General features: G+C 43.4%; 1 protein-coding gene across 3 annotated transcripts in view; it reads left to right on the forward strand.

Moving 5' to 3' along the window:
• Positions 1 to 27,395, forward strand: part of plxnb1b (plexin b1b) — a 95,391-nt gene that overhangs the window by 64,423 nt on the left and 3,573 nt on the right. For 2 of the 3 annotated variants that reach the window (XM_014408676.3, XM_076883655.1), the window contains exons 4-37: positions 43 to 225; positions 7,354 to 7,482; positions 7,729 to 7,829; positions 8,910 to 9,042; positions 10,317 to 10,473; positions 11,958 to 12,066; positions 12,910 to 13,018; positions 13,490 to 14,392; positions 14,907 to 15,041; positions 15,117 to 15,239; positions 15,473 to 15,566; positions 15,672 to 15,838; positions 17,240 to 17,391; positions 17,494 to 17,596; positions 18,304 to 18,440; positions 18,587 to 18,763; positions 19,113 to 19,335; positions 19,418 to 19,660; positions 19,757 to 19,936; positions 20,029 to 20,177; positions 20,669 to 20,769; positions 21,002 to 21,219; positions 21,292 to 21,470; positions 21,551 to 21,617; positions 22,340 to 22,486; positions 22,599 to 22,764; positions 23,958 to 24,061; positions 24,162 to 24,246; positions 24,474 to 24,640; positions 24,892 to 25,052; positions 25,138 to 25,285; positions 25,371 to 25,435; positions 25,541 to 25,616; positions 25,760 to 25,834. In XM_014408676.3, coding sequence (XP_014264162.2) covers positions 43 to 225; positions 7,354 to 7,482; positions 7,729 to 7,829; positions 8,910 to 9,042; positions 10,317 to 10,473; positions 11,958 to 12,066; positions 12,910 to 13,018; positions 13,490 to 14,392; positions 14,907 to 15,041; positions 15,117 to 15,239; positions 15,473 to 15,566; positions 15,672 to 15,838; positions 17,240 to 17,391; positions 17,494 to 17,596; positions 18,304 to 18,440; positions 18,587 to 18,763; positions 19,113 to 19,335; positions 19,418 to 19,660; positions 19,757 to 19,936; positions 20,029 to 20,177; positions 20,669 to 20,769; positions 21,002 to 21,219; positions 21,292 to 21,470; positions 21,551 to 21,617; positions 22,340 to 22,486; positions 22,599 to 22,764; positions 23,958 to 24,061; positions 24,162 to 24,246; positions 24,474 to 24,640; positions 24,892 to 25,052; positions 25,138 to 25,285; positions 25,371 to 25,435; positions 25,541 to 25,616; positions 25,760 to 25,834 — 5,466 coding nt within the window. The remainder of the gene's footprint in view (positions 1 to 42; positions 226 to 7,353; positions 7,483 to 7,728; positions 7,830 to 8,909; positions 9,043 to 10,316; positions 10,474 to 11,957; positions 12,067 to 12,909; positions 13,019 to 13,489; positions 14,393 to 14,906; positions 15,042 to 15,116; positions 15,240 to 15,472; positions 15,567 to 15,671; positions 15,839 to 17,239; positions 17,392 to 17,493; positions 17,597 to 18,303; positions 18,441 to 18,586; positions 18,764 to 19,112; positions 19,336 to 19,417; positions 19,661 to 19,756; positions 19,937 to 20,028; positions 20,178 to 20,668; positions 20,770 to 21,001; positions 21,220 to 21,291; positions 21,471 to 21,550; positions 21,618 to 22,339; positions 22,487 to 22,598; positions 22,765 to 23,957; positions 24,062 to 24,161; positions 24,247 to 24,473; positions 24,641 to 24,891; positions 25,053 to 25,137; positions 25,286 to 25,370; positions 25,436 to 25,540; positions 25,617 to 25,759; positions 25,835 to 27,395) is intronic. The other variant, XM_014408683.3, reaches the window with a different exon arrangement.

Consider the following 27,395-nt stretch of genomic DNA (forward strand, 5'->3'; position numbering starts at 1 on the left):
CGGACTGCAAACGGATTTTCTCTCCTGTTCCCCCACTGTTAGAATACCCTGGATGCCTACCCCTGCGGCTCCGACCACACCCCCAGCCCCATGGCCAGCCGGATTCCTGTGGAAGTAGAAACCATATTAGACAGCCCTTCTGCCCGTCTTACTGCTGTGGCTGTCAGCAGCAGAGTGGGACATACCATCGCCTTCCTGGGAGACTCCAAAGGGAACTTACACAAGGTAACATGGCTCATCGTGTTTCAGGACATGCACAGACAGGTTGCGCTTGGATTCTGGTCTTAAGAAAGAGCATTTTGTGCCAACTTTGATGTTCTGCACAGATTGTGGTGGAACGTTCTTTTGTGCTTGTTATTTTGAGTTCAAACCCTGAACCGTAGTAACATGCTGGGTGTATTAACTGTAGGGCTGCCACAAACGATTATTTTGATAGTCGACTAGTCACAGATTATTTTTGCGATTAGTCGACTAATCAGATCATCATCCATTAGACGTAAAACTACAGCTTATTGCACCAGCAGCATCTGCTCTTATATAACTATCATTAGCTTACAGCTTTAAGTGTTTAAGGTCTGTGCAAACTAAAAATAAAGACAAGATGATCGTTTATTAATTTTTAATGAAATTTGCAGATTGTTTCGGTGAAGTTTAATAAACTCCTTGCTATCTAAAATATAACAGGACACTGGAGTATATTCTGGAGCATCTCACACTTCTGATAATCAGCTGTCTGCTTGACGTTTATTCAGCTGTGTAAAAACTATAACTTTAATCTCAGCCAATCCGATTTACTCAGGAACAAATAAAATACTAAAAAAAAAAGCCAAACAATAACATTTTTAAGTTATCTAAGTGACTCATATATATTTAACCTAAGTAGCGAAAGACGGCGGTGGGTTTGAAAACGATTTGCCGGGAGTCCGGTGTTCTCACGGCTCTAGTGAGCCTAGCCCCCGGCTCGCTATCGAGCTAGTGGGTAACAGATGTCTCCGAAAACGTCGGAGCGCTTTTGAAAATACGTGGTGTCTTGATAAACTGAGCAGATATTTGAGATTTACACAGCTACATTCTCGCCTGAAAATATGTTAAACGTTTATTTTGTGACCCAGAAAGAATAATAAGAGTAACATTAAAACTAACTAGCTGCCGCCATTGTTGGAAACTGCGCTGGGCCGCGCTATGAATTCTGGGACACAGCTGCTTCTGCTTCTTCTTCTTCTTCTTCTTCTTCTTCTTCGGGGTTTAACGGTAGCTGGCATCCTTGTACATGCAGTGCTGCCATCTTCTGTTTCAGTCCGTTATTACACTCTTAAATCCTACTACTTATTCCTGCGTCTTTTGGGATCTTACAAAGCTTCAAACGACGCGTCGACTATTAAATCAGTCGTCGACGATTTTAATAGTCGACGTAATCGTGACTAGTCGACTAATCGTGGCAGCCCTAATTAACTGTAGTGTACATATGCAGAGATCAGCTCAGCAAACATTGAGCTCAAGTCTTCCCTCTGTTCACCTCCAGACACTGGCTGCTCTCTGCTGTCAGGTCTGAAATCTTTGTGTTTACAGACAGACGGGCTACACTTGGTACACCCGGAGTAATCTCTACAACATCATCCTGCTGGCGGTGGAGTTGGGTTTCTAGCAGCAGTCTTACCTATTTAACAGTGTGCTGAAACATGAGACCAGTGCAGAAAAATAAACAGTATGAAAAACACCTAATCCATCCACTGATACTTTCATTATTGAGAATGAATGTGCTTCTGTGTTTTTAATACCACACTGCTCCATAAGAGAATTTGTTTATAATCTTTCCTCTCTTGCTTAATGCTGTTTATTTAAACCTAAGAGTTCACCTTTTTAAATGCAAATGTGAGCTGGTAACTGGACTTTACTAATATCACTTTTAGCCACTGAAACTATTTTTTGTTTAATAATTAAAGTTAATAAATTTAATGTGGTTAAAAAAATAATGATGATGTTATTAACTATTTTCTGCTTTTTGTAAATACTAAATTAAAATTCATGATAATTTTTTAGCCTTAAAAATATCATTTTGATTAAAGAGCTTGTGCTGGTGGATTAACCTTTACAGAAACATACAGTTGAAACCAGATATTTACACAAACTTTTTTTCCTTTACCGTCAAACATCAAATTGGAGTAAACTTTTTGTTTCAGATCCATAAATATTCACTTTTTTTTTTGTCTTTGTGACATGTCAGAATAAGGAGAGAAAACATGTATTTTTTATTACTTTCCTTTGTATTTGAGAGAATTGCCCCAAAACGGTTTCCCTTATCCTTCCACAAGCTTTCTACAGCAGTTTGCTGGGATCTTGGCCCACTCCTCTCGACAGAACTGGTGTAACTGGGTCAGGTTTGTAGGCCTTCTTGCCTTTTCAGTGCTGCCCACACTACTTCAGCAGCTTGACTTTGTCGTCCTTAAGACATTTGTAACTAATTTGGAGGTATGCTTGGGGTCATTGTTCATTTGGAAAACACATTTGCACCCAAGCTTCCTTCAACTTCCTGGCTGATGATGTATTTTGTGAAGTGCACCAGTCCCGTCTGCAGGATGCTGCCACCCCCGTGCTTCACAGTCAGGATGGTGTTCCCTCCTTTTCCTCTATGGAATAATCTGGAGTTAATAAACTTAGTGTGTGTATACTTCTGACTTTGGTGAAAGTAATAATAAAATACACAACAATGTTCTCTGTCTTTACTCTGTCATTTCACAAATACAACAAATGTGTTAATATTTATTAATCTAAAACAAAAAATTACTGATTTGATGTTTGACAGTAAAGAAAAAAAAGATTTTTTTCTGAAGTGTATGTAAATATCTGGTGTCAACTGTAAAAATCAATTTAGGTAATCACCATTACTGTTAATTTAGGGCAGCTGTGGCACACAGCTTACACTGGGTGGTGGTCTAATAAAACTGTTAAGCTCTGTGTACAAGTTTTGAATTTGATTATTTAATAAACCGGACCTCCGTGTCATTCTAAAATAGCAAAGCATGAGAATGACTTCTGTCCGTAAACACTTTTGATTTTGAACCTTGTTGCTGTAGAATCCAACCTCTTCCTCAAAGATGCTCGTTTTGAGTTTAAAATTTCCTCCTGCATCTGGAGACAGAGATATGTGCCTTTCCTGGTAGAGGTCTCCCTCCACTTCTTGGTTTGCCTGTTTTATGTATGTTGTACATCTTAACATGGCTGCATTAAAAGATTCAGGGGGACAAAATGGATTATATCTACTAGAAGCCCAAATGAGCTGGTTTTTGTTGTGTGTCGAGCAGTGTTGTTACTGATGCTACAAAAATACAGCATTCAGCCTGAAAGCAAACAAAATCATCTTAAAGCTGAATGTCCACCTCTGTGCTCATTGGCCCTGTTTAATTAAACCTGTTAAAGCTGCAAATGTGTGTGATATTTGGCACAATCCTGTGAACTCTTGTCAGAGCTCTGTGACAGTGGGTACCAAACATGAGAAATACAGACACAGTTCATATTGAATGAACTGTAAGCTTTCGGCTCAGTGACCAGATTGTGTGAAGCGCGGTGGAGATGACATGCTGTCAGTCGGATTTCAGAGGTACCTGAGTCATCCAGTGCTGTGGGTTCTGAGGGAGATCAGGTTGAAACTTGGTAATACACAAGGAAAGACAGACGATTCTTGTTGTTGGCGCAAACGACCATCAGAAAAAGCAACAAGATTAGAGTCTGCGATTGAAGGAATGACGCCGACTTTGTGTTTGTTGCTGGCAAGCCTAAAAGATGCAGAGAATTATGTGAGAATGATCTAAAATATGTTTTTATTTTGATAAACCGTAACTTCAGCAACAAGATCAGTTGGCCCAGCAATTCCCTTGTTACGAGGAATTTGTAGATCGTGAGCTCGTCTGCTCACAGTTGGCTCTTTGTGTGGTTTTCCTGAATGGTGACTTGTGGTCAGGGCCCCCTGCACAAGCAGAAACGGCACAATGACGCCTATTAACATGTTTTCTGTACGATTACGTCACACTAACCCAGCTAAACCTTAGAGAGCTCCACTTTTGTGCACTGTCATCGCTGACTGGCAGACACATGCACTTCAAAACAGAGAGCCTCATTCAGAATTGAGTTATTGATCATGACAGCAGACAGTGTCAGTTTCATTAATGAGCACTTTGTCTGTGCAGCCACAGACGGTCAAAATACATATATATATCTATATATATATATCTATATATATATCACATGTATATATGTATGTGTGTGTTTACTGTATGAATAAAAGGGGAAATTCCAACATGTGGAATCGGTTGAAGGTCTGAGGGTCCGATTGTGGTGGATGATCTGATGTGGTGACTCCCAAATGCAGAGAAAATCTTTGGTATGTTTGTTGAAGCCAGCCAAAATTCTGACTTTATACTATGACAGTGTTTTTAGGTGCAGGTGCTCAAAGTGCGTTGAAATTTGCTGATTTTTAATTTCATCTACTGCGTAATTGTTTTTGCAGTACATGAAATTGAAATGTTAAGGAGTGAAATCCATTTCACATCCAATGCGAGCGTCACAATCTAAAGTCAAACTCAAGCATCAGCATCATGGGAAATACTTGTAGATGTGGCCTGATTGGTGAAGCCTTGCCCGTCTGGCCTCTCTAAGATGGTCTTTTTATACCCGGCCGTGTTCCTGCCAGTGAACTGAATGAGCTTCCAGTCATTTCTTTTCAGTACCACTGTTGGTGCCCCCACTCCAACTATTTTGAGACAGTTTTCTGCCATCAAATTCAAACTGAGCTAAGAGCTTTTGCAAGATACCAAACTTTTTTGATTTGATTGGTTTTTTTGTGTTTCTTTGTTGATGAAATGTGGCTTCGTGAGATCTGCCAAACAGCTGAATCCTGTTTTTATTTACATCTTGTACAGAATGCCAACTTTTTTTGGAATCGAGCTTTTGCTCTGTGTAAGCACAGAAATGATCGCAGGGTATAAACAGAGTTGGTTTAGCTCTGCATTATCTTCTAATTGAGACGTGGTTTGTACAGAAACACTGTCTGTGTTAGGGTGCCAAACGGGATCTGTTTTTGTTCAGACGCTCGGATTAAAGTCAGTCTCATTTGCATTTTAGATCTGTTAGATCTCCAAAGAAATCGAGAGGCTCTGTCAGATCAGGAACTTGGATTTCCTCAACGGCCAAGAAAATGTCTTTTCTTTATTGATTGTCATTCATTATTCAGATTAAATATATGTGGATGGACAAACCTTTGTAGCCATAAGCCATTTTCACATATGCACTGTAGCTTTGTTTACATACATGCTGTCTTCACCCACAGAAACTGTACTGCTCTTCAACCAGTGCATTGGTCACAGTGTGAGCAGTGTGATCTCTGTACCAACACCTCCTAAACTTTCTAGCATAAATAAATATAAAAACATCAAAGCTAGTATTCATTCACTCAGTACTGAACAAAACACACTGAAATCGAACAAATCTGATGTGTTCACACTCAAAGGTTGTAAAATACCCCAACACAAATAAGTTAACCTTTGGTTTGATAAGTCGTGTTGGTAGTTTAAGTGTGATATGCAAACTGCTGCAAAGTTTTGAAAAAACGCAGCCTTCTGATGTGGTGTCAGTCAGTTTGAGAGATGGGCAAGCTCACACTGGGGTGTTTTTCACAGGTTCCACCCACTGCCACCCACATCATTTCTGAATCTCTAGAGCCTGCTGATGTAAGAGTTTCTTGCTGGTGACCAGTTACAGACGGCTCTAAACTGGTGAAAATATCTCACCCAGTTGAAGTAGAAGTTAAACCTGGCAAGTGTCCCGGTCACTGAGGTCTGATGGGGCCCGTGTGAAAATGTTTCCTTTCTTGTTCCTGTTGTGTGTGAGAACACACAGCTTCAGTTTCAGACCTGATGGCTGCTATGTTTAAGTGTTGTTTAAAGCTGTATGCGTGTTATTGTAGAAAATGTGATTCATGAAAGAAAGCGTAACAAACCTGGAGACTCCAGTGTGTCAGTAAAGAGAACACTGTGGAAAGAACCTCATTGACTCTGTTCAACTGTTTAGAGATGATCTAAAGCTGTTTTTCGAAAAAGACTGAGCGACGGAGTATCTGAGCTGAGGTGTTGTTCTGTTCCTTTCACACTGAAATATGTGACTGTGGCACTGGGTGGAATGGATCTGATGGCTGCTGTAAATAACGTCAAACTGCTGATGTGGAGCAGTTGGTCAGGCTGTGCACTCGTGTTAACCTACATTACAGCAGCCGTAGAGCCCGCACACTGATGGACTGCAGAGACCTCCTCAACCTTGTTAACTATGTGAATGAGTCAGTGTCGTCTGTCAGACCTTAGTTTCTCATCAGTTGTGTGGGCCTTGATATATTTAATACCTGATCACAACCATTTAGATTCATATAATTGTTAAACTGGATTAGGCTTCTTCCATTAAATGAGTTCTTCCATTGAATCAAAGGGAAACTATAAAAGGAGTCTGAGTCAGAAGCTGTTGGGGGAAAAGGAACTGCTGATGTAAACAGAAGTCAGATTGTCACTGCAGGTACAACAATATCAGAACTATGGCTGATTTACAGTGTGGGTAATGTAATTATCAGGTTTTGACTGGAACGTGTGGAATAAAAAAGGCCTCTGAATCTGCAGCTTTAGAAAAATATTTTACTAATAATGAAAAGGGGCACTGTGGCACGGTGGTTAGCACTGTTGCCTCACAGCAAGAAGGTCCTGAGTTCAATTCCACCATCAGGCCGGGGTCTTTCTGTGTGGAGTTTGCATGTTCTCCCCGTGTTTGCGTGGGTTCCCTCCGAGTACTCCGGCTTCCTCCCACCGTCCAAAGACATGCAGCTTGTGGGGATAGGTTAATTGGATAATCCAAATTGTCACTAGGTGTGAATGTGAGTGTGAATGGTTGTCTGTCTCTGTGTGTTGGCCCTGCGACAGACTGGCGACCTGTCCAGGGTGTACCCCGCCTTTCGCCCTATGACAGCTGGGATAGGCTCCAGCGCCCCCCGCCACCCTGAAAAGGATAAGCGGAAGCGAATGGATGGATGGATGAAAGGGGCTACATGTTTTAAAGATTTACAACTAACTGCAAAAAATCCAGAGTACCTTTCAATATCAACAACCTTAAAAAGACCATTTTGAGCTACCAGTTTGACAAATGGTTAAATTGAAGGATTTTGCAGTTCCATCTCTGAATAAAACGGGAAAATAAGCTGTTTATTTTTATGTTTTCATTATAACTGCACTTTCCTTTTTAAAACTGAGCATGTGAAGAGATGCATATTCATGTCAGCAGCCGGTTCACCTGTTATCTAATCGTTCATATTTATGTTTGCAGGTGTTCTTGGGGCCAAACGGTGAGGTTGAGGAGTACTCTGTGACCCCCATACAGAAGAATGCAGCCATCAGCTCAGACCTCATCCTGGATCAGAAACAGGAACATCTCTTCATCATGACCCATAACATGGTACACACACAGTAACTGAACTCTTATAGCCTCATTTCTTTACAGATAAATCATTTTAAACCTCATGTCTAACCCAGTCTCACTTCTTTTGCTAAAGCGGCATGTATTTGGGATTATTTTAATGACCACTGGGAAATCTGGGCTGCCTATTCTCTCATTTTTTTATTTTTTTAAAATCAGGAGCTTTTAGGAGCTTAGTGTGGATGGTTTGCATGACTGAACTTGATTGTGTTGTCCTGGTTCCAGCTGCAGAAGAGGCCAGTGGCTGAGTGTCAGCAGCATCCAGACTGCCACTCCTGTCTCTTGGCCCACGACCCTTACTGTGGCTGGTGTGTCCTGGAGGGAAGGTGAGATCGATATCAGCAGTTATGGCTACACTAAATATAAAATACAACAGTCAAGATTTATTTGGAGTTCAGACTGATTCATTTTATTGTTTATTAATATAATTATAAACCAAGAAAATGCCAAAAGTGCAGAAATGTGTTTTCCTTCTTTCTTTTTTAGAATGTTTAAATTACCTTAGCAGCAGCCACAGTGGTCACACGTTTGTCACTTTGTACTGTGATGTAAGAGATGAGTTCTAGCAGTTTCAACATGCAGAAAAAGTCTAAATGAATCCATTAAATCCCAAATTCTTCCCAGCAAAATGAGATCATGCATTTTACTCCTTACTGACTTGGCCTACACACAGTATGTTTAATCTTGCTAATGTTATAGGGGATTAAAACGGCAACAATTGTTGCCGGTGGGATTACACGGCTTTAAAAAAGAACCTTAAATTAAAGCAAAAGCAAAGCTATCAGCTAGCATTAGAGGCTACATTATACCAGACAAATTAAGGGGGAAAAGCTTTGTTGTTTTACTTCCTTCGTAGTTTCTTTGATAAGCAAACTTTCTTACAGTGTTTGCTCAGGTTTTACATCATGATATGTATTATAAGCTAGATTATTTCGTGTTACTTAAAATAAAGATCAGTGCAAGCATGTGAGGAAAATGGTAGCAAACAAGAAACCTCCTGGCAAGCTTGTTAGTTTTTGAAGTGTTTCGCCAAGTCGGTTTGCTCCGGTGGGATTGTGTCTGAATATGATTAAAGTGCCTCTCTCTGTTCTGTCAGACTCTCCTTCCCTGCTCTCTCCTTTGCTCTGCCTTACCACCTGCCCTACAAGCGTTTGCACGTTAACTACTTCAGTATTTATCTATTTAAATAAAATACTACTGGACTGAATCTTATTTGAACAAGATGAGCAATTTTGCTTTTTGTGCTGCCGCTGTACATTCCCACTACTAACAGGTTGAGCCACGTTTAGTTTAACTCTAGATAGAAACTGGCCTTCTGCTTGTGTTTTTGACATATGTAATGGAGTTAGGGAGCCTTGCTTCAGCTTGCAAAACAGTGAATATAATTAACTCTGCTTTCCCTGCAGGTGTGTGTTGCAGTCACAGTGTGCTCGTGGGAGCTACCCAGGGCAATGGTTGTGGAGTTTTGACATGGAGCAGCAGTGTTTGGTGGTCCAGGACCTCGTCCCCTCCAATCTCAGCAGGGAGGAGAGCAAGATGGTAGGTCTACGTCTTCACTTTAGTCGAGACGCAAAACAAAACAGAACGGATTTGAGGATGACGGTCTTTGTTTACAGATCCACATTTCTTATTGTGGTTTCTGTTGACTCCACATGATCATCCACATCAAGTTCCTAGAAGTTTCTCTGAAGAAAATCTTCATGACAGAATCTGTAGATATCCCCACTCTGGCTGTAATAATAGTCTCCTCACATACCAAAACACTCCCAAGTTATCCCTTATCAGTTGAGCTGCTACATTTGGTGTACCTGGGCATGTGGGTACGATGTCAGTGGGTTTAAGTGTGAGGGTATCAAGAAGAGAGTGACTGGCTTGTGTCCTGTCATGTCCTAGCATAGCACAATATCTGCGTGAAAGATGGCAACAGAAACACATCCACACTGTGGTTTCTCCCATCAGCCTGTGTTTGCCTGGCTCTAAATGATTTCTAGTTCCAGAGGATATAAATGGAAATATAACTATTTATTACTAATGTAATAATAATATTGTAACATGGAGCTGCATGAGTTAAATGTACCTATAGCTGGTAGTGTGATAGCCTGACAGCTACAGTAGTGGCAGTGAGGATCGTTTTCTCTTCTGGCAGCTCACACATGGTACACCTTTTAATACTGACCAATTAGGGAGCTAGTTTTATAACAGGCTCCTCGTGTAGCATTTCTACTCTGTGAGATACAAGAATCCACGAGCTGAAAAAAGCCCACTGATCCAGTGGATAACAAAAAATAACCAAATTCAACCAGTTCTGGCAGGACATGGATTCAAACTGAGAATCAACCCTAAGGACCACAGCAGCTCTGTACATGCTGTGTTCAAGTGACACTGGGATGAACTGACAGAAATCTACTGGTTTACAGGAGGTTTGTTTTAGTTAGCAGCTCCTCTTTGTATTTATGATGGTCTATTCATGGGATATCCATTATTGTTACAGTATCTAATGCATTAATTTTGCCTGTCCTTGAGACGCCCGGTACTACAGGAGCAGAAACATTACGTGAATAAGCAACACAGCAGCTGGAGCCAAACATAAAACCAAACCTTTGTCAGTATGATTCATGCTCCATCAGCGGGGAGTGCAATTTAGTTTTCAAATCTAATTATTCCACATGGACGTTTACAAAAGAACAGATAGGATTTATGTGTTCAGACAGCTTAATCGCTTACTCTCAGCATGACCTTCACTGTACCCTGAAACGCCACAGGTCTGTGCCACATTCTGTCAGCAGCTCATGACAGTTCTGTATTTCTCTCAGGTGTCTCTGTCCATCCCAAGACTTCCAGTGTTACAAAACGGGGAGTCGTACTCTTGCTACTTCCAGGACAGCCACACTCCTGCTACCATCACAGAGACCGGGGTCACCTGCCGTTCTCCCGACACCAGCAGGGTGCCTTTGGTTTTTCGAGGACAAGGTGAGTGTTTTCTATTGGGGGTTTTTCCCTACAAATCTGATGCTGTTGGCGTTTATTCACTCGTTTGCATGTTTCAACTTTGTGATTGGAGGATTTGCCTGCACCCTGGAGGATTTGCATGACCAGACCAGACATGCCATTTACAGTTCAATTGTTATGCCAGTGAATGGCCTAGAAAAAAATGGCTAACCAAATCCATTTTTTCTAGGCCATCTTACACAGCAGAGAGTAATCTGTATTTGAAAGCATAAACCGGTTTCATCCACGGACTGCTTGCTTTGAAATACATGCTTTGTGTTTCCTGACTGTCTGGTGCAGTGAAGGCTGCTTGTAAGTCAGTGGTAATGAGGAGACTGTAAATAAAAAAGAAAACCCGAAGCCTCTGTAGAGAACACATTCACCCAAACATTCATGTTATGAGAGAAACTCTCACGTAGAGTGTGGTTCCCATGTTTGTTGTTGTTCTCAGGGTGTAGGGCTCACCAGGAATCAGTCGGGTTACAGTTATATTCTGACATTTTTGTTGTAAATACACTGATAATTGCTCCATAAATATTGTGTATTAGCCTCAAACTGCAAGAGACTGAACTGGGAGCTGTGGCACAACATCGGTGTAATCGAGTGTTTGGAGTCTGTGGCATGTTGTTACTAGTGATCAAAGAAGTCTCGTATGTCCGTTCTTGGTCTCTCTCAACAGCTGTTCGTCGGCGCCGCTTCAAACGTGGCAGAGTTTAACTTTTTTTTCTTGATCAGTTCTTATTTTGGCTGAAAGTTGCCGTGTCCTCATCACAACAAGTCCTAACAAGATGAAAATCTGCAGCCAAGTCTCAAACAGGCCCTTAAAGGCTACAAAGGTTGTCTGTGACTCTTCCTTAATTTACTGTCTCAGGTGGTCTGTTGTTTTTTTCTGGTTAAGTGAGCTAATTTTGTTCTTGCCTTTCCAAAGCTGAACCAAATAAGTTCAATCCCTCACTTACTGTATGTAATTTGAATGAGCAGTTCTAAAGGAAGCCTTTGAACACACATCTCAGTAGGTATAGTAAACACAGTTTAACGAGTGGTGACACAAACTGGGTTTTTTCTCTCTAGTCCCCAAACAGACTCTGTACTAGTTTAAGGAAACGGCTCAGGTCAGGACTTTGAGTCCTTTTGATCGCAGTTTCTGCTCTTTATGAGGAGATACTGTAGATGTGGTACACAACTGCTCCCCGTTTTAAACATCCATCAAACTGAACATTTGTAGGGAAGCTGCTGTGTTTGTGTTTGTCACCGTCCTTGTGCACCCCAAGGATGGTGCACATGGGTTTCATTAGGCCTCTATGTTCCCTCGGCTTGTGCAGCTCGTTCTCGAGACTCGGTGGATCAGAGACGGTAAGCCTGACCAAATATTTTTCTTACTGTGCTCGCTCAGCGCTGCGCTCTGAGCAGAAACTTGTTATGTTCTCTTTCCTCAGGCTGTGCTCCTATCTGTGTTTTCTTGTCAGATTTTGTCACAGTCACCTTGTCTCTACGTTTTGGCAACGTCACGGTCACGGCAAGGGATTTCACCTTCTACGACTGCACAGCCGTTAAGCAGCTGTCTGGCAGCCAGCCGTGAGTTATCGCCGATGATTTATCAGCTGTGCTCTCTGTCTGTCTCCTCCTGATCTGTGCTGTTCATGCAGACCCTTTAATCGAGTCTCACTCACCATCAGAGTCTGTGCTTTTCTGTTTAGTACCTGGGTCACTCTTTGTCCCTCCATCAGTTCACCTTGCGCCCTTCGTTATTATATCTGTGTCTGTATTTCCGCCCACTCACTGTCCTCTTTTTAATTCCCCTGTTCAAGCCTGTGACCCTGGGTTTTAGAAATTGCCAAGTAAGGCTCGCTTACTTGGCAATTGGCAAGTTTTATTGAAATTATTGAGTCGTGCAGGTAGAAATGACCAGTGAGAACAACAGAGTAACTACAACAATCAGATATCAGAATAATGCATCTATGAGCAGCGGCTCATAGATGCATTATGAAAGACATATAATGAAAGACACAAGTAGAGAATGGCCAAAAAACAATAGAATTCCAGTCAGAGGTTGTACTGGGTTTCAGTTTGTACATAAAAGAAATTTAAAATCTTTAAAACTTGAATAAATTTCCAGACTTGAAGTAGCATGTACATCCTGTTTCACTAAATATGGCTTATAATGATTGTAGTGTTGTGTAAATCCCAAATAACACTTTCATTGTATTTAGGAGTTAATAATAACCTGTGTTGTCATAAATTACACGCACACACTCAGATTGGTGCGTGTTGATCAATCTGTGAGACTTCCAACAGTTAGATCTGCTTCTATTAGAGCCGTTCTTCTCATAGCTCCTAATCCTGCATCACTGTTTGCCTCTCATCTTGAAAAGAGGCTTGTACAGTCGCTAAGGCAATTTCTATCCTGTCTGTGTGCAGATGCCGCGGTTGTGTTTTAAGCCGATGGGGCTGTAACTGGTGCGTCCACCAGCATGCGTGTACCCACAAGCCCACCTGTGAGGAGGGAGTGATCATCTACAACCAACATGTAAGCTGCAGCGTGACGTCACATGCAGACATTGTAGGAAAAGCACCGACTGATCACCAGTTTGAACTGGAGCTTCATTTGCATTCATCAGTCAGTTCGTCGCCCATAAGCCAAAGATGTGCATTCTTCTCTTTGATTAAGGTTTCCTGTGGAGTCTTGAACTGCAGAATAGTTGCGCTGTCGTTACACTTTGCATGAGTGGACTCTTGTGTAATGTGGTACAACCTTTTAGAGGTTGTGGGCAGTAAAACCGACTGAAATTAGTTGTTTGTTTGTATAACACTTCAAAACAGTTGCCCAGAGGCATTTTAAGATGGGTTAAAACCAGTGCTGCTAACACAAATCACTGTCTTTCAGGTGTCATGAGCCACATTAACCTCAGATCACATGGTCTCTTTTTTCCTTGATTTTTCCTTTTTATTTTTTCCTTCTGCCTCACCCTCTCCTCGTCTTTTCCTCCTCCTCCCCCAGTTTAAACTACCTACCTCCTCTCCTCCTACAACCAAAGCTATTAAAGTCATCACAGCCACCACTACCACAACAGCTACCCCCACAACTCCTCCTACCACACCAACTACTGCCACGACGAAGACAACAACAACAACCGCAGCCGCCATCACCATAGCTACCACTAAGGAGTTAACAACGCCTACTCTTTCATACACCAGTACCAGCCATGAGCCAACCCACCCGGGCACGACCCTGCCCCCTCAGCCTCCCACTCTACCACCCAGCACCTCTCCAGGCCTGGAGGTCACCACCAGAGAAGAAGAAGAGAGTGAAGCCTCTGAGACTGTCACACACAGTGACTGGGAAGATGCTGTAGCTACACAGAGTGTCACGATGGCCACGGCAGAGCTGATGCCCGTCACCGTGGCTGATGGTCTTAGTGGGGACCTGGACCCTGTCGTGCCTCTGATGATCCCAGACTCCTCGCCACCGGAGGTGGTGACGGCCTTACCCCCCAGCGAACGGCAGGCAGCCAAAGAAGCGCTGACCCTGGCAGAGGCTCCCACCATGGTGCTGCCTGGCTTTCCCCCGCCCACACTTTTCCATATGGGTGAACCGGCTGATTCTGAGCCTTCCCTTTACTTGGACTCGACCCAGACACCCACACTGGTACCACCGCAAGACTTGCACACTGAGGCAGGAAGCCCAACTGCTGATTCTGAGGTGCCCCTCTGGCGAAAGGAAGCAGAAAACTACACTGAGGGTGCTGTCCAGGCAGAAAATGACACGGCTACATTTTCAGCTGCCACCGTGCTCTCAGGTGATGGGGAGGTTGACCGCATGTCCCAGTCCTACCCTCCCCAGTTGCTGAATGCTGACTCAGAGCTGGACTACCAGTATGATTCAGCTGATGGCTTCCTCCCGGTGAGTTCAGCCGCCTCAATCCTCCTCCTGCTTCTACTTCTTCTTCTTCATGGAAAGGGTGAGCACCCTCCCTGTGCTTCCAGCTTCTGACTGGAGTCCTACTATAGGAACAAAGCTCACAACTGATTCCCTAGTCTCTCATTCTTTCCCTGCATTTCCTCTTCCGTCTCACACCTGGAATCTGTATCCTTTCACTGCACAGACTGACTTCAAGAAACCCGGCTGCTCCTGAGTTGCAGCAGTTGTTCTTTTGTCTAAATATCTTCACCTTTCCTTTTTCCAGACTCTTTCTTTCATTATCTCTATACAAAAATCTTCACCACCTTGAGCACGCCCCCATCCCGACATCCCCCCCCATGACTCCCTGCATCTGACTGAAATCAATTGCAATCCCTTGTGGGAAAGTAAAAACTGACCCTGAACAAGAATGAATATATTAAATGGTTCGTTCGATCCACCTCACTGTAAATGTTGCGTGTATGTGAATATAAACACGTGTGATCTGTTCCTGCAGGGGGACGAGGGCTCGTATGTCAGCTGGGGTTCCTCAGCTTGTCCGTGTGTTGAGAAGGTCCAGGGTTCGTCACTGCTCCCTGTCAGAGTGGAGAGAAAGATCACTTTACTGGCACATAACCTCCATCTGTATCAGGTACAGCACACAACAGCATCGAGCCTGTTAGCTGCCTGCCCAGTGTACTCTTTCATGCAGTGTTTGTGTGTTCAGGATGCAGAGCTGGACTACGAGTGTGTGTTGGTTATTGAAGGGCAGACGGTGGTGGTAGACGCCTACGTGGAGCCAGATGACATGAACCCATCAAGCTTTGACATCACATGTCAGCTACACCAGGTCTGATATTGTTTATAAAGCATTAGTACCTTCATAAAATTGCTACCTTCAGTATTAAATAAAGGCAAAAGTAAAACTAAATGAAGGCCGGTTCACCCTCCCCAGGCAGGATGAACATTTCCCTTCTTCTGCTACCTGTGTTTGTAAAGCAGCGCTTGTCTGGAGTGTAACTGATAATGAATAATTAGTTTTAATGTTACCTTAAAAAAATGGGGCCTTTTTCTTGTGTCCAGTACACATACTCTGCCCCAGTGCAGGAGTATAATGCATTGGTGTATGTGAAGAGGAGGGACACCTTCCATGTAGACACTTCTCGTGATCTCTATGGTAAGGTCATATTAAGTTTGTTGTGCTTTAAACATATTGCTGTTAGTTTTCATTATGAGCACATGTTAACTGTCTGCTGCTCCTCTATGTCTACTGTGCTTTCAGTGACTCTGTACAACTGCTCTGTGGGTCGATCTGACTGCAGCCGTTGCCACACAGCAGACCCAAAATACGGCTGTGCGTGGTGTGGTGGTCCCAGGGCCAGCTGCCTGTTTTCAAACTCCTGCAGTGAACCTGTGCAGCAGACGTGCCCTGCTCCCGTCATACACTCTGTGAGTATTCAGAGTGTGGGAAATAATACAGTGCACTGGGATTTATATTTGAACTGCTTACAATCATAATTGGAGGCTTTATTGTCAAGTTTTCACTTCTTCCTCTTATCACTCTCACTTACTACTTATTGTCCCAAAATTACAAGAACAATGATGATCAGCCATCACAGTTAGATGGAACATGTTGTTGATATACGTTTTGGTTTGAGACAGTGGAAGATATTATAATACTGGAGACCATTTGTGTTCTAGTGGAGTCATTATTCGAAGATGTAATACATCCTTATCTTACATTAGGCCTCATCAGCTCATCACTTCATCTGTTTAAGCTTTACACCAACTTGCCACTGATTGGCTGCCCCTCAGAAGCACAAGTTTGAACAGCAGGTGGAAGGCTCTTCTCTGCTCAAAGCCAGAGCTGTCTGTCGGAAATGGGAAAACAAAATTGAGGATATCCCTTCTCTTTAACGTCATACAGAGGCAAGAGTAGAAAAAAGTAAAAACTGGAACAGTATGTCTGATAGAAAATGAGGGAAAACAGCAGATCCTCTTTAAATAAAGCTTCCCAATGATCTGAGTGCTAAATGTACAAACACAATTCTGATTTTATGCCTTCAAAATAAGCTTTCTTTCGAGCTTTTGGCTCACAGGGGTTACTTGGACACAGACTGACCACGTTATTTCAGAAACAGTGAAGCAGTATATGTGTAGCAGATGTTAACTTTAACAAGACGCAAGATATGGGGAGTTTACATCCGTTTATATTTTGGAAAATGAATTATTAGCTGTTAAAGATGGTGACACAGCTGTTGCTCACGTACTTTAAGGTTCTGAGGGAAATCATACTGTTAGTCCTGCTCTGAAAAAGCTTTTGGTTGATCAGCATTTCTTTGTGTTAGACGTCAGTGATAATAATGCCCTCAGAGAGTGTAAGTTGCACTGAATTTAACCCTATAATGCCCTTTGTATCATATTTGATACGTGAGTTTCTGAGACCTCTATCTCATCAATGTGATCAATACTTGCCATAATTTCAAAATGTTATGGACAAAACGTTTTTTTTGTCTAAAATTAACATTGTTGTTAACAAAAAGTTGCCAAAAACTCCCAATGTATCAAATGTAATAAAAATATATCATTCACAACAGCGTTTGTGGATTTTGTTATAAGGGTTAGTAAACATCTCAGTTCCAAATAATCAGAATTTTCTGATGGGTACATTTTTGATGGGTTGGGTCTTACAGGGTTAAAAATATGTGTTTGCATTTGTGGCTTCACCACTTGCTTTGAATTTATTGTAATAAAACACTTGGTTAGACCTGTTTTTTCTTTTGTGAATGCTTTTGCATTGGTCAAAAACTAGAAAGGTTGTTTGGATTTTTTGTTCCTGCCTCCAATCAGGTCGACCCACTCTCTGGCCTGTTGGAAGGAGGCACCATGGTGACCATCTCCGGCTCCAACCTGGGTCAGAAGGCTGAAGACATCGTCCAGTCTGTGTTAGTAGCTGACGTGCCCTGCACAGTGATTTCCAACCTGTATGAGGTCTCCTCTAGGTATGCATGCACTACTGTTGTTTCTCATAGACTCTCTTTGTACTGATCAGAAAACTACAGAAACATGGCTTGGTTTTCTGAAGAGCAATGTTGGTCTTCCAGAATCGTGTGCATGACCAAAGCCAGCGGATTAAAGACGAACCATGTGTCTGTGAGAGTGAATGGAGGAGAATTTGGCCTCTCCAGACAGAAATTCAGCTACCAGGTATATTAAATTCAGGTAGAGTAAATTAGATTTTGTTGACCTGTCTGTGAAACTTGGCATTTTTGTTGCATCAAAGGACACTAAAACCTACATTGCTGGGAGAAAAATGTGACTTTAAGAGGTGAAAGTTTAGTATAATATTCTTTCTATTTATTAATTGTTTATAAAATAATGAAATTGTGGTTCTAACACTGGAGGTGTTTGAAGCAGAGAACATCTGCTATTATTTCTGTTTGTTCTCTTTGGTCCACATATCCATAATAACATAATGTGGGCTGCATTCTTTAACAGTATAATTCATACAATATTAGAAGTCGCACATCTAAGAAACAAGAAATCTTTGCCAAGTTTTACCTTTCTTAAACCGTTTAAGATGAATGATTTTAACCACACGATCAGTAATCACAAATATTTCTCAACAAGTCCACATTTTTAAATAAATCTGTGTAAATACATCTCCCTATATTAGATAATAGTTTAACATAAACACTGGAATTTCTTTCCATATATTTCCTTGGATCTCTGTCTTATTAAGGCTGAGAGGATCCAAGTGTAAGAATAAGTTCTTGGATTTGGCAAACTGGGAAAGGACACAAGCCAGTCCAAAAGTCCTTGTTTCTCACTATCGACAGACTTTCTTAATATGCAACAAGAAGCAAACAGCTGTGTTACACTGTGAAATACAGCTGCTCTCTCCTTCTTCTTAGAACCCAGTTGTGAGAGGAGTGTCACCTGAAAGAGGCCCCAAGGCGGGGGGAACATCCCTGAACATCACTGGCCAAAACCTTCTAACGGGTCGCCCCGCTGACCTTACCATCACTGTCGGGGACGTCCCCTGTAACATGTAAGACACACACGTATAATGGCCTGTTTGTGGTTAATGCAAAGTCGGTGCTACTGTTTTTCTTCATTTAAGGTTGTAAGGTCAGACTGACCTTTGACCTCCTCGTGTCACCTTAGGATCTCATCATTTCTTTGTTCCCCCCTCAGTGTGTCAGAGGTGCAGAGTGACAGTGTTCAGTGTGTGACGGGGAGCAGTAATAAAACAGGAGACCACCAGGTCACCCTGCATTACGGCAGCATCCAGCGTCACCTCAGCAGCCCCGCCTACCACTACACCAACAACCCCAACATCACCCGTGCCGAACCAGCCAGGAGCTTCCTGCAGTAAGTCTGAAAGCCCTCACACATTCAGCCTTCAAAACGTATTCATACCTCTGAAGCTCTAAAAACTTGATTCTGTTCACTTGGACGTAGCGTTTTCATCCAGTCTCAGCTGGCTGCGGGTTGTAACTGTGACTACACTGCAACCTTATAAACAGTACTTTTGCACAATGACTGAAACTAGCACCACTGAATGAACAATGAGCTGTGAGGTCAGTTCCTTGACCATTGATCAACATGACAATTTTCTGCATCCAGATAAACAGAATCACCTTCTTGGGATTTCCTTACTTGGGCGATTGAGCATGCATCACAATGTTTTAACCTGCTCTGGTTGATTGGATTGTTACAGTGGCGGTCGACTGATCAAGCTGTCTGGATCCAACCTGGATGTGGTGCAGGAGCCCCGAATGGTGGTGACTCTCTCCCGCTTCCAGTCGGTCGGCCAAAACAAGAAGAGGAAACGGCGGAGGAAGAGGAGCAAAGGAGAGCAATGGAAGAAAACCCTGGGAAGGTCGGTTAGGATGGTTCCTGACCCCGTCTGTCCCGGAGACCAATTCTGCTCCGTCAAACAGGTCGGTGTGTGCTGCTCAGCACAGAGCAGTTCATTCGAGTGATCGTTCACACCTTTTAACCCAAATCTGCCTTTCTCATCAGTTCGTTGAGCGCTGTGAGGTAAACTCCTCCTCCCTCATCCTGTGCCGCTCTCCGATGGTGGACTCCACCATCTGGTGGTCACGGGTCACAGTGGAGTTCTTGCTAGACAATCTGCGCTTTGACTTCAGCAGTTTGAACTCTGAGCCATTCAGCTATGAGCGTAACCCCACCCTGCAACCCCTGAACCAACAGGACCCTCTTAAGGCATATCGCTATAACCCAGGCAGCTTCATCCAGCTGGAGGTGAGAGGAGAGGCAGCGATGTTTCAGTTTTATTTATTTACTGACAAAATAAGCAGACATAACATATATCTCTTATGTCTTATTGCCTGTTCTCAGGGGGAACACCTGGACCTAGCCATCACTAAAGAGGAGGTGGTGGTGTTGATTGGAGAAGGTGTATGTGCTGTGAAAACCCTGACCAGCAACCATCTGTACTGTGAGCCACCACCACAGCAGCCTGCACCAGGACCAAACGGCAAGAAGCGAGAGGGCTCTGACAATCTCCCCGAATTCACTGTGAGAAAATGAGAGTGTCACCACCGTGTGAGCGCCTGATGGGCCACTCAAGTTTGAAAGCACCTCACTTTTTTATTTAACATGTATTTCAGGTCCAGATGGGCAACCTGAACTTTTATCTCGGCAAGGTTCAGTACGACAACCTGAGCCTGTCCACCTTCCCACTAGAGGCTCAGATTGGAGTTGGAGTTGGAGCCTCCATAGTGGTCCTCATTGTGCTCATAATTGTGCTTATTTACAGGTCAGTGGGTGGACTGAGAGTCTGTGTTTTTGTGTGTTTAGTGTGCAGATGAGTGCTACAGTGGTTCTCTACCTGCTGAATTCATGTTTGCTCACACATAAAGAAATGAGCAGTACTGGGTCCCAGTTTAGGTCACCCACTTGGACATGCAATCATGTCTCAAAGCTCAGTTCACACGCCCAGGTTTGAGTCTGACCCTGGACCTGCTCTTTCTCTCTCCCCACTTTCCTCCGTCCTATCAAATAAACCCAGAATACCCGGATACGTTACATGGAAGTTATAAATTGATTTATATGTCACTGAGTGAAATAATTATTTAATCCCCTACAACTGAGCCAGAATTCTGCAGCAGATAGCTGATAAAATGAACTGAATGAATGACAGATACTGCTAATCTGAATTTGAAACACACCTGTCCACAGAATCAATTTCTTGCACAGTTTGACTGGATTTCCACTAATCGTATGTAAAACCTTCTTCCCGTCTGTTAGGAGGAAGAGTAAGCAGGCTCTTAGGGACTATAAGAAGGTCCAGATCCAACTGGAGAACCTGGAGACCAGTGTGAGGGACCGCTGCAAGAAAGAGTTCACAGGTACAGCATTATGAGGAAAAAAGAGAGCGGCGGCTATATGGATGAAGACGGGAGATAGGAGGGCCTTTTCCCCATGTTTCATCAGTTTTCTTCACTTCTATAGTTGCGATAGGCTGAGAGCAGAGAACCCCCAGATTTTATTCTGCCAGCTGCTATTTACAAGCTCGTGCCTCCTGGCACTGGCCTGTAGCAGCAGCCTCTGACCTTTGTGTTCTTAATCACTTTGATCCAGACTTGATGACGGAGATGATGGATATGTCCAGTGACCTGGTCGGCTCAGGCATCCCCTTCCTGGACTACCGTATGTATGCCGAGCGCATTTTCTTCCCCGGCCACCGAGAGTCTCCTCTGAGACGAGACCTGGATGTTCAGGAGTGTCGGCGGCAGACGGTGGAGCAGGGCCTGGTGCAGCTTTCCAACCTGCTCAACAGCAAGCTGTTCCTCACCAAGGTAGTCGCTATCACAATCACAGCTAAAATGAAGCTTTGCAGAGCGAGGATTCATCTCCTCTTTTCCTCTCAGTTCATCCATACTCTGGAGAGCCAGCGGACCTTCTCCCCCAGAGACCGAGCCTACGTGGCTTCGCTGCTGACGGTGGCGCTTCATGGCAAGCTGGAGTATTTCACAGACATCCTTAAGACGCTCTTGAATGATCTGGTGGAGCAGTATGTGGCCAAGAACCCCAAATTGATGTTACGAAGGTAAGCTGCTGCTCATAGATTCAGTCTTTGGCATGTTCAGAAGCTGCAATGCTGCTGCAAGTGTGTGTGATTCTCTGCAGAACAGAGACAGTGGTGGAGAAGCTGCTGACCAACTGGATGTCTATCTGCCTCTATGCTTTCCTCAGGGTGAGTCAACATAAAAGCAGTGATGCACAGTAGTAGGGATAAGTCTTTTTTAAAAATATTGGGATATAAAACATTTTAAGACTTTGAGATTTTACTTGGGGGCATTTTAAAGTGGAATATAATGACTTTGAAATTAGGACCAAGCTCCAAAAAGCAGCCACTAAAGCTGTGACCTGTGTCCTTTTTGTTCATTAAAGTCAGTGCGCAAACGCTTTAATTTCCCACAGCAAAAAAACAAAACATGCTTAATTTATTGTTTTGTGATCACACCATTCATAGAAAAGTACATATTTGTGCTTGTGTTTATTCAGAGAGCCCTGAGAGCATGTTGCTGCACACAGCAGTAACTTTTAAATAGCAGTTTCCAGTACTGACATGTCAAAACACAGAGGGGAATGAAAGTCCTTCCAGTCACTCCAGTACAGTGGAAACATTTCTAGTACATGCACTGATTCTTATATAGCGCTTTTCTACTCCTTTATGCCTCATCTGTTTACACTCATACATAGAAGCACTTATTTCTGCACCTACGTGCTTTCTAGAACCACCAACCTCCTGATTCACAGGAGACCTGCTCCACCAATCTGAAAATATGAAGCTCAGGTTTTCCTCAAGGTTTGACTTAGCAGAACATTTCTTTAACACATGAAGTGTGTAGAGAAGCACTGTGTAAGAATTGGTGCATTGCAGTGTGTTAATTATTTGTGTGTGTGTGTGTGTAGGACTCAGCGGGGGAGCCTCTGTACATGCTGTTCAGGGCCATAAAGCACCAGGTAGATAAAGGACCGGTGGATGCTGTTACTGGCAAAGCAAAGTACACCCTGAACGACAACCGCCTGCTGCGAGAGGACGTAGAGTACAAAACCCTGGTGAGGGGAGTCTAGACTGAAATAAATAACCATTTTGGCTCTAATGAAAAATTCCCAAGGAGGTTGTATTTTTCTTTGTCTTCCCCTCCTTTCACCCTTCTTTTCCCTGCAGACACTGAATGTGTTGGTGCAGGGTGGAGGGGTCAATGAGACCCAGCCTGTGCCCTCCAAAGTACTGGACTGCGACACCATTACCCAGGTGAAAGAGAAGCTACTGGATCAGGTGTACAAAGGCACATCCTTCTCACACCGGCCGCACGCCGAGTCGCTGGACTTGGGTGAGAACCACACACTGCGTGACACACCAGACTCTGAAAACTGATGCACCTCGTGTCAGCCTCGAGGAATCTGGTACTTATGTCTCTTTATGATCTCTCTTTTAGTTTACCCATAAGTTGGGAAATCTAAAAGAGTAAACAGGACCTTTTATAAAATAAAGGAGCAGCTCGATAAAATATAACCAAACAAATTAGCTGAGCGACGTAAAATGAGTGAAGAGGAGAGAGCTTAGTTTCACAGGATAAGTAGAAAGTTCAGTATGATCAACCAGAAAAGCAATAAAACAAAATGGGGAAAGGCAGGACGTTTCACTGACTGCTATAAAGAGAGGGCTTCATTTGCATTAAAACACCAGCAGAAATATGGAGTCATAAACTGGGAGCAGACGTGGGAAGTCAGGTGTGCAGCTTCATCGAGCCAACTGAAGTCGCAGAGCTGTAAGGACGAGTTCATCGCAACAAAGGAAATAACTGAATCGGGAGGTCATTCACAAATGTGTCTCACAAGTAAACTTGTGTGATGGCTTCAGGGGCCTCAGCTTTGGCTGTGGTGCCTGACACCTCTCAGGGTTGTGACAGGCATGTTTAATTTATTGAACGCCTGTCGTTTGATTCCTACTATCATCTTAACCATGTTTTAATAACTTTGCACTTTTTGACTTATGTACGTGAAAAGTGTTACAAGGATAAATATCTCTTGCTTCTGTGGACTAGGCTCTCAGAGACTGGGGTTTAGGGGCATGAGAGCAGGACAGATGTGGAAAACATCGGTGGGACCTTGACTACCATGTGATTGTTGGGTTTTTCTCTGTATGTATTATTATAGGGTCTTACAATATAAAGTGCCTTTAGGCGACTGTTGTGATTTGGCGCTGTATAAGTGCAGCGCTCGTGAATTAGCGTTCCTTCTTTTCATATTTGTTGCCCTGTAGCGCCCCCTACAGCGTGACAAAAACGAATCCAAACCAAGCTCACTGACTGCTCAGTCTGTCAACACTTTCCTCAAAGATGAGAGAAAAACGTGGTAAATTTAAATTTTACAGCACTGTCAGTACCTGCATGATAACATCAGCCTGAGCTGATGATGGGAGCACCTGAATGAATTTGTGAACATCGTTAAGTCGCTCGAGTTTGCTAAGATGAGCATGTCCCACAATCACTGTGCTGATGTGCGTCTGCCTTCTGTCATGCAGAGTGGAGGTCGGGCGTTGCCGGTCATCTCATCCTGTCAGACGAGGACTTGACATCTGTGGTTCAGGGTAGCTGGAAACGCCTTAACACGCTTCAGCATTACAAGGTCAGAGTTATCACTGAATGCTTTACAAAGCAAACTACACTGTTTCATAGCCTGGGATAGGACACGGCCGACACCAATGGCTGTTTGTGTTCCTCCATAGGTCCCAGATGGCGCAACGGTGGCACTGGTCCCTCGTCATACCAAACACATTCACCATGACAACCACGACTACATAGCAGGAGAGAGTGAGTTTGTTCAAATAAAAGATAAATCAACTTGTCAGCCAGTTCATCTTTCATTAGACGTTATTTGACTGTCGCACTGACAGTAAAAACGATTCGATCATTTCCCTACTCAGTTCTTCAAATTGTGTGAGTGTTTATGTGGAACATGAAGTGACAGATGGAGGAAATCAAAAGTAGCAAAACCAGAGAGCGAGTCACAGGCAAGCATCAAACCTGTGTGTGTGCAGAGACGCCAATGCTGGAGGATGCAGATGAAGGTGGAGTGAGGCTGTGGCATCTGGTAAAAGCCAGTGAGGAGCCCGAGTTGCCCAAACACCGCAGAGGCAGCCTGAGGGAGAGAGAGAGGGCCAAGGCTATCCCTGAGATCTACCTGACCCGCCTGCTGTCCATGAAGGTACAACACACACATCTGGGTCTAGTCCCATTGAGTAGAGACTGTAGGAAGGAGATGAGGAGTACAGGAGTACCACACTTTCTAAAAATCAATCTGTTTTTTAAACTACACACAGCTGTTCTCCTAATTTGTAAGCTACAACGCTACAAAGTTAAACAGACACACACATATATTCTTTTAGCTAGACAAGAGCAGAGTGCTGACACTTTCACTTTCTTATGCTCTAATGTGAACTTTACTGTGTTTGTCAGGGGACGCTGCAGAAGTTTGTGGACGATCTTTTCACGGTGATCCTGAGCACGAGCCGTCCTGTCCCGCTCGCCGTCAAGTACTTCTTCGACCTGTTGGATGAGCAGGCAGCACAACATGGCATCTCTGACTCAGAGACCATCCATATTTGGAAGACCAACAGGTAGACGATAGTCTGATAGAGACCGCTGCTGGCAGATGATAGTGGGACTCTGTCATGTCTAATACTGTCGGTACTGTTTCTCCAGTCTCCCTCTGCGTTTCTGGATCAATATTGTGAAGAATCCCCAGTTTATCTTCGACATCCAGGCATCTGACCACGTGGATGCCGTGCTCTCTGTGATCGCCCAGACCTTCATGGACTCGTGCACGATTGCAGAGCACAAGCTGGGCCGGGTTAGTACGTTTGCAAACGCCAGTTTTCCAGCAGCGTCCTGTTACTCTTGTGTCTTTGAATGTCGTTCTTCTTCTTTTTGAACAGGATTCGCCCATCAACAAGTTGCTGTATGCCAGAGATATCCCCCGCTACAAACAGATGGTGGAAAGGTTGGATTGCTTAAGCTGCTCAGACAACACTGAACAGGTGTTTGTGAAATAAACGTATTTTATCAGTCGTACGTTTGAGGTTGATTACAGTGATGGTTATTGCAGGTACTATGCTGACATCAGGCAGACCATCTCAGCCAGTGACCAGGAGATGAACTCTGCTCTAGCTGAACTGTCCAGGGTGAGTGCAGCCACAGCTCAGAACACACGAACACACACACACACACACACACACACACACACACACACACACACACACACACACACACACACACACACACACACACACAGTGTGGCCGTTCACTTCAATGCCTTGTGTTTCAGAACTATTCGGGAGAACTGAACTACCTGGTGGCACTGCACGAGCTCTACAAGTACATCAATAAATACTACGACCAGGTGTGTTTCTACTCTTTCCAGCCACTAGAGGTGGAACAGTACACCATGATGCAACAATGTGGAGACTGTCTAACAATGCAAAACACATTTAATACAATTTAATTAATTAAGATAATTTTCATAAAATTCTGAAAAGTCTTTTTTCATTGATAAAATTCGGTTCTTTTTCTGAAGTAATCAGTTATGTTCATTACAAAAGAGCCTCTGATTCACTCCAGAGCTCCGTTTCATCCAAGCAATAATCCTTCCCTTGCTTAGTTTCAGCAGCTTCTTTTTTGTGGGATGTGAACGCATCAAGGTTCCTATCTAACCAGCCAATCACATGGCTGACACTGTGTTTAGACATGTGGGCCTGGGCAAGCTGCTGAATTTCAAAGGTGACTCACGTAACTTTAGATGTAGCACGGTTGCTGGTGGTTGGTGCCAGAGTATTTTGGAAATTGTTGATCTGCTGTGATCTTTCCACACAACCATATTTTTTTTTTTGGGGGGGGGGGGTGTTTACAGATAATGGTTTGAAAGAAGAAATTACCCAGTGAGCGACAGTTCTTAAGGGGATCATACCCTGCTTTGATCACCTTAGCTTTGAACTGACCGGAAGGAAACAGCAGCTCAGACAGCAGCAGAGCATTGCTTTATTACAGAACATGTTGGATACTGAAGCAGAACCAACACACATGGTGCCAGTCCTGTCAGCTAAGAACAGGAAACGAGCTCAACAAAATTGGACAATGACAAAAAACACTGGTGTGATGTGTATTGATTTCAACTTCCAACAAGTTAGGGTCACCGTTTGGTGGTCGGCGGTTAATGTCTTTCAGTGTTCACGCTTGCAATGGTGGTGCAAAATGACAAAATCTACCATGTCCACCTGTTTGTGACCCATCTTCTGATGTCTGATGTTTCCAGCAAGATAATGCACCATATTCCAAAGCTCACATCATTTAAACTGGTTCCTTGAATATGGCCGTGAGCTCAGTGTACTCACCACAGTTAGCAGACCTCAGTCCAATAGAGCATCTTTGGGATGTAGTGGAATGAGGGACAAGATGGCTCTGACAACAAGTCCAGCCAAACGTCTGAGAAAGGTTTCCTGCACCGTGGTGGATCTGTGCTGGGAACAATGAAAGCAGTTCTCAGGGCGAAGAGGGCCTAGTGTTAACAAGGTGCACCCAATAAAGTGGCTGAGTGTAGAAGGTTGAGGCTAATTAACAGCAGCAACTATGCCTTACTCCAAACTGCTGTTAACAGCACTAATTCAGGGGACAAAAGCAATGTGGGGAAAGTGTTAGAAACGGGGAGGAGTCTGAGCTTTTGGCTCAAAGGGAGTTTTTCCTTCCCGCTGTCGCCAAAGTGCTTGCTCATAGGGAGTCATATCATTGTTGGGCTTTTCTTTGTATGTATTATTGTAGGGTCTACCTTAAAATATAAAGCGCCTTGAGACGACCGTTGTTGTGATTTGGCACTGCATAAATAAAATTTAAAAGATTGAATTGAATTAGAACATCCACTTCTGATTCTTTTTGGCCTTCATCTGAAGAACCTGCTTTTTAGGGGATCT

The sequence above is a fragment of the Maylandia zebra genome, linkage group LG5 (genome assembly GCF_041146795.1).
Source record: "Maylandia zebra isolate NMK-2024a linkage group LG5, Mzebra_GT3a, whole genome shotgun sequence".
Taxonomy (NCBI): domain Eukaryota; kingdom Metazoa; phylum Chordata; class Actinopteri; order Cichliformes; family Cichlidae; genus Maylandia; species Maylandia zebra.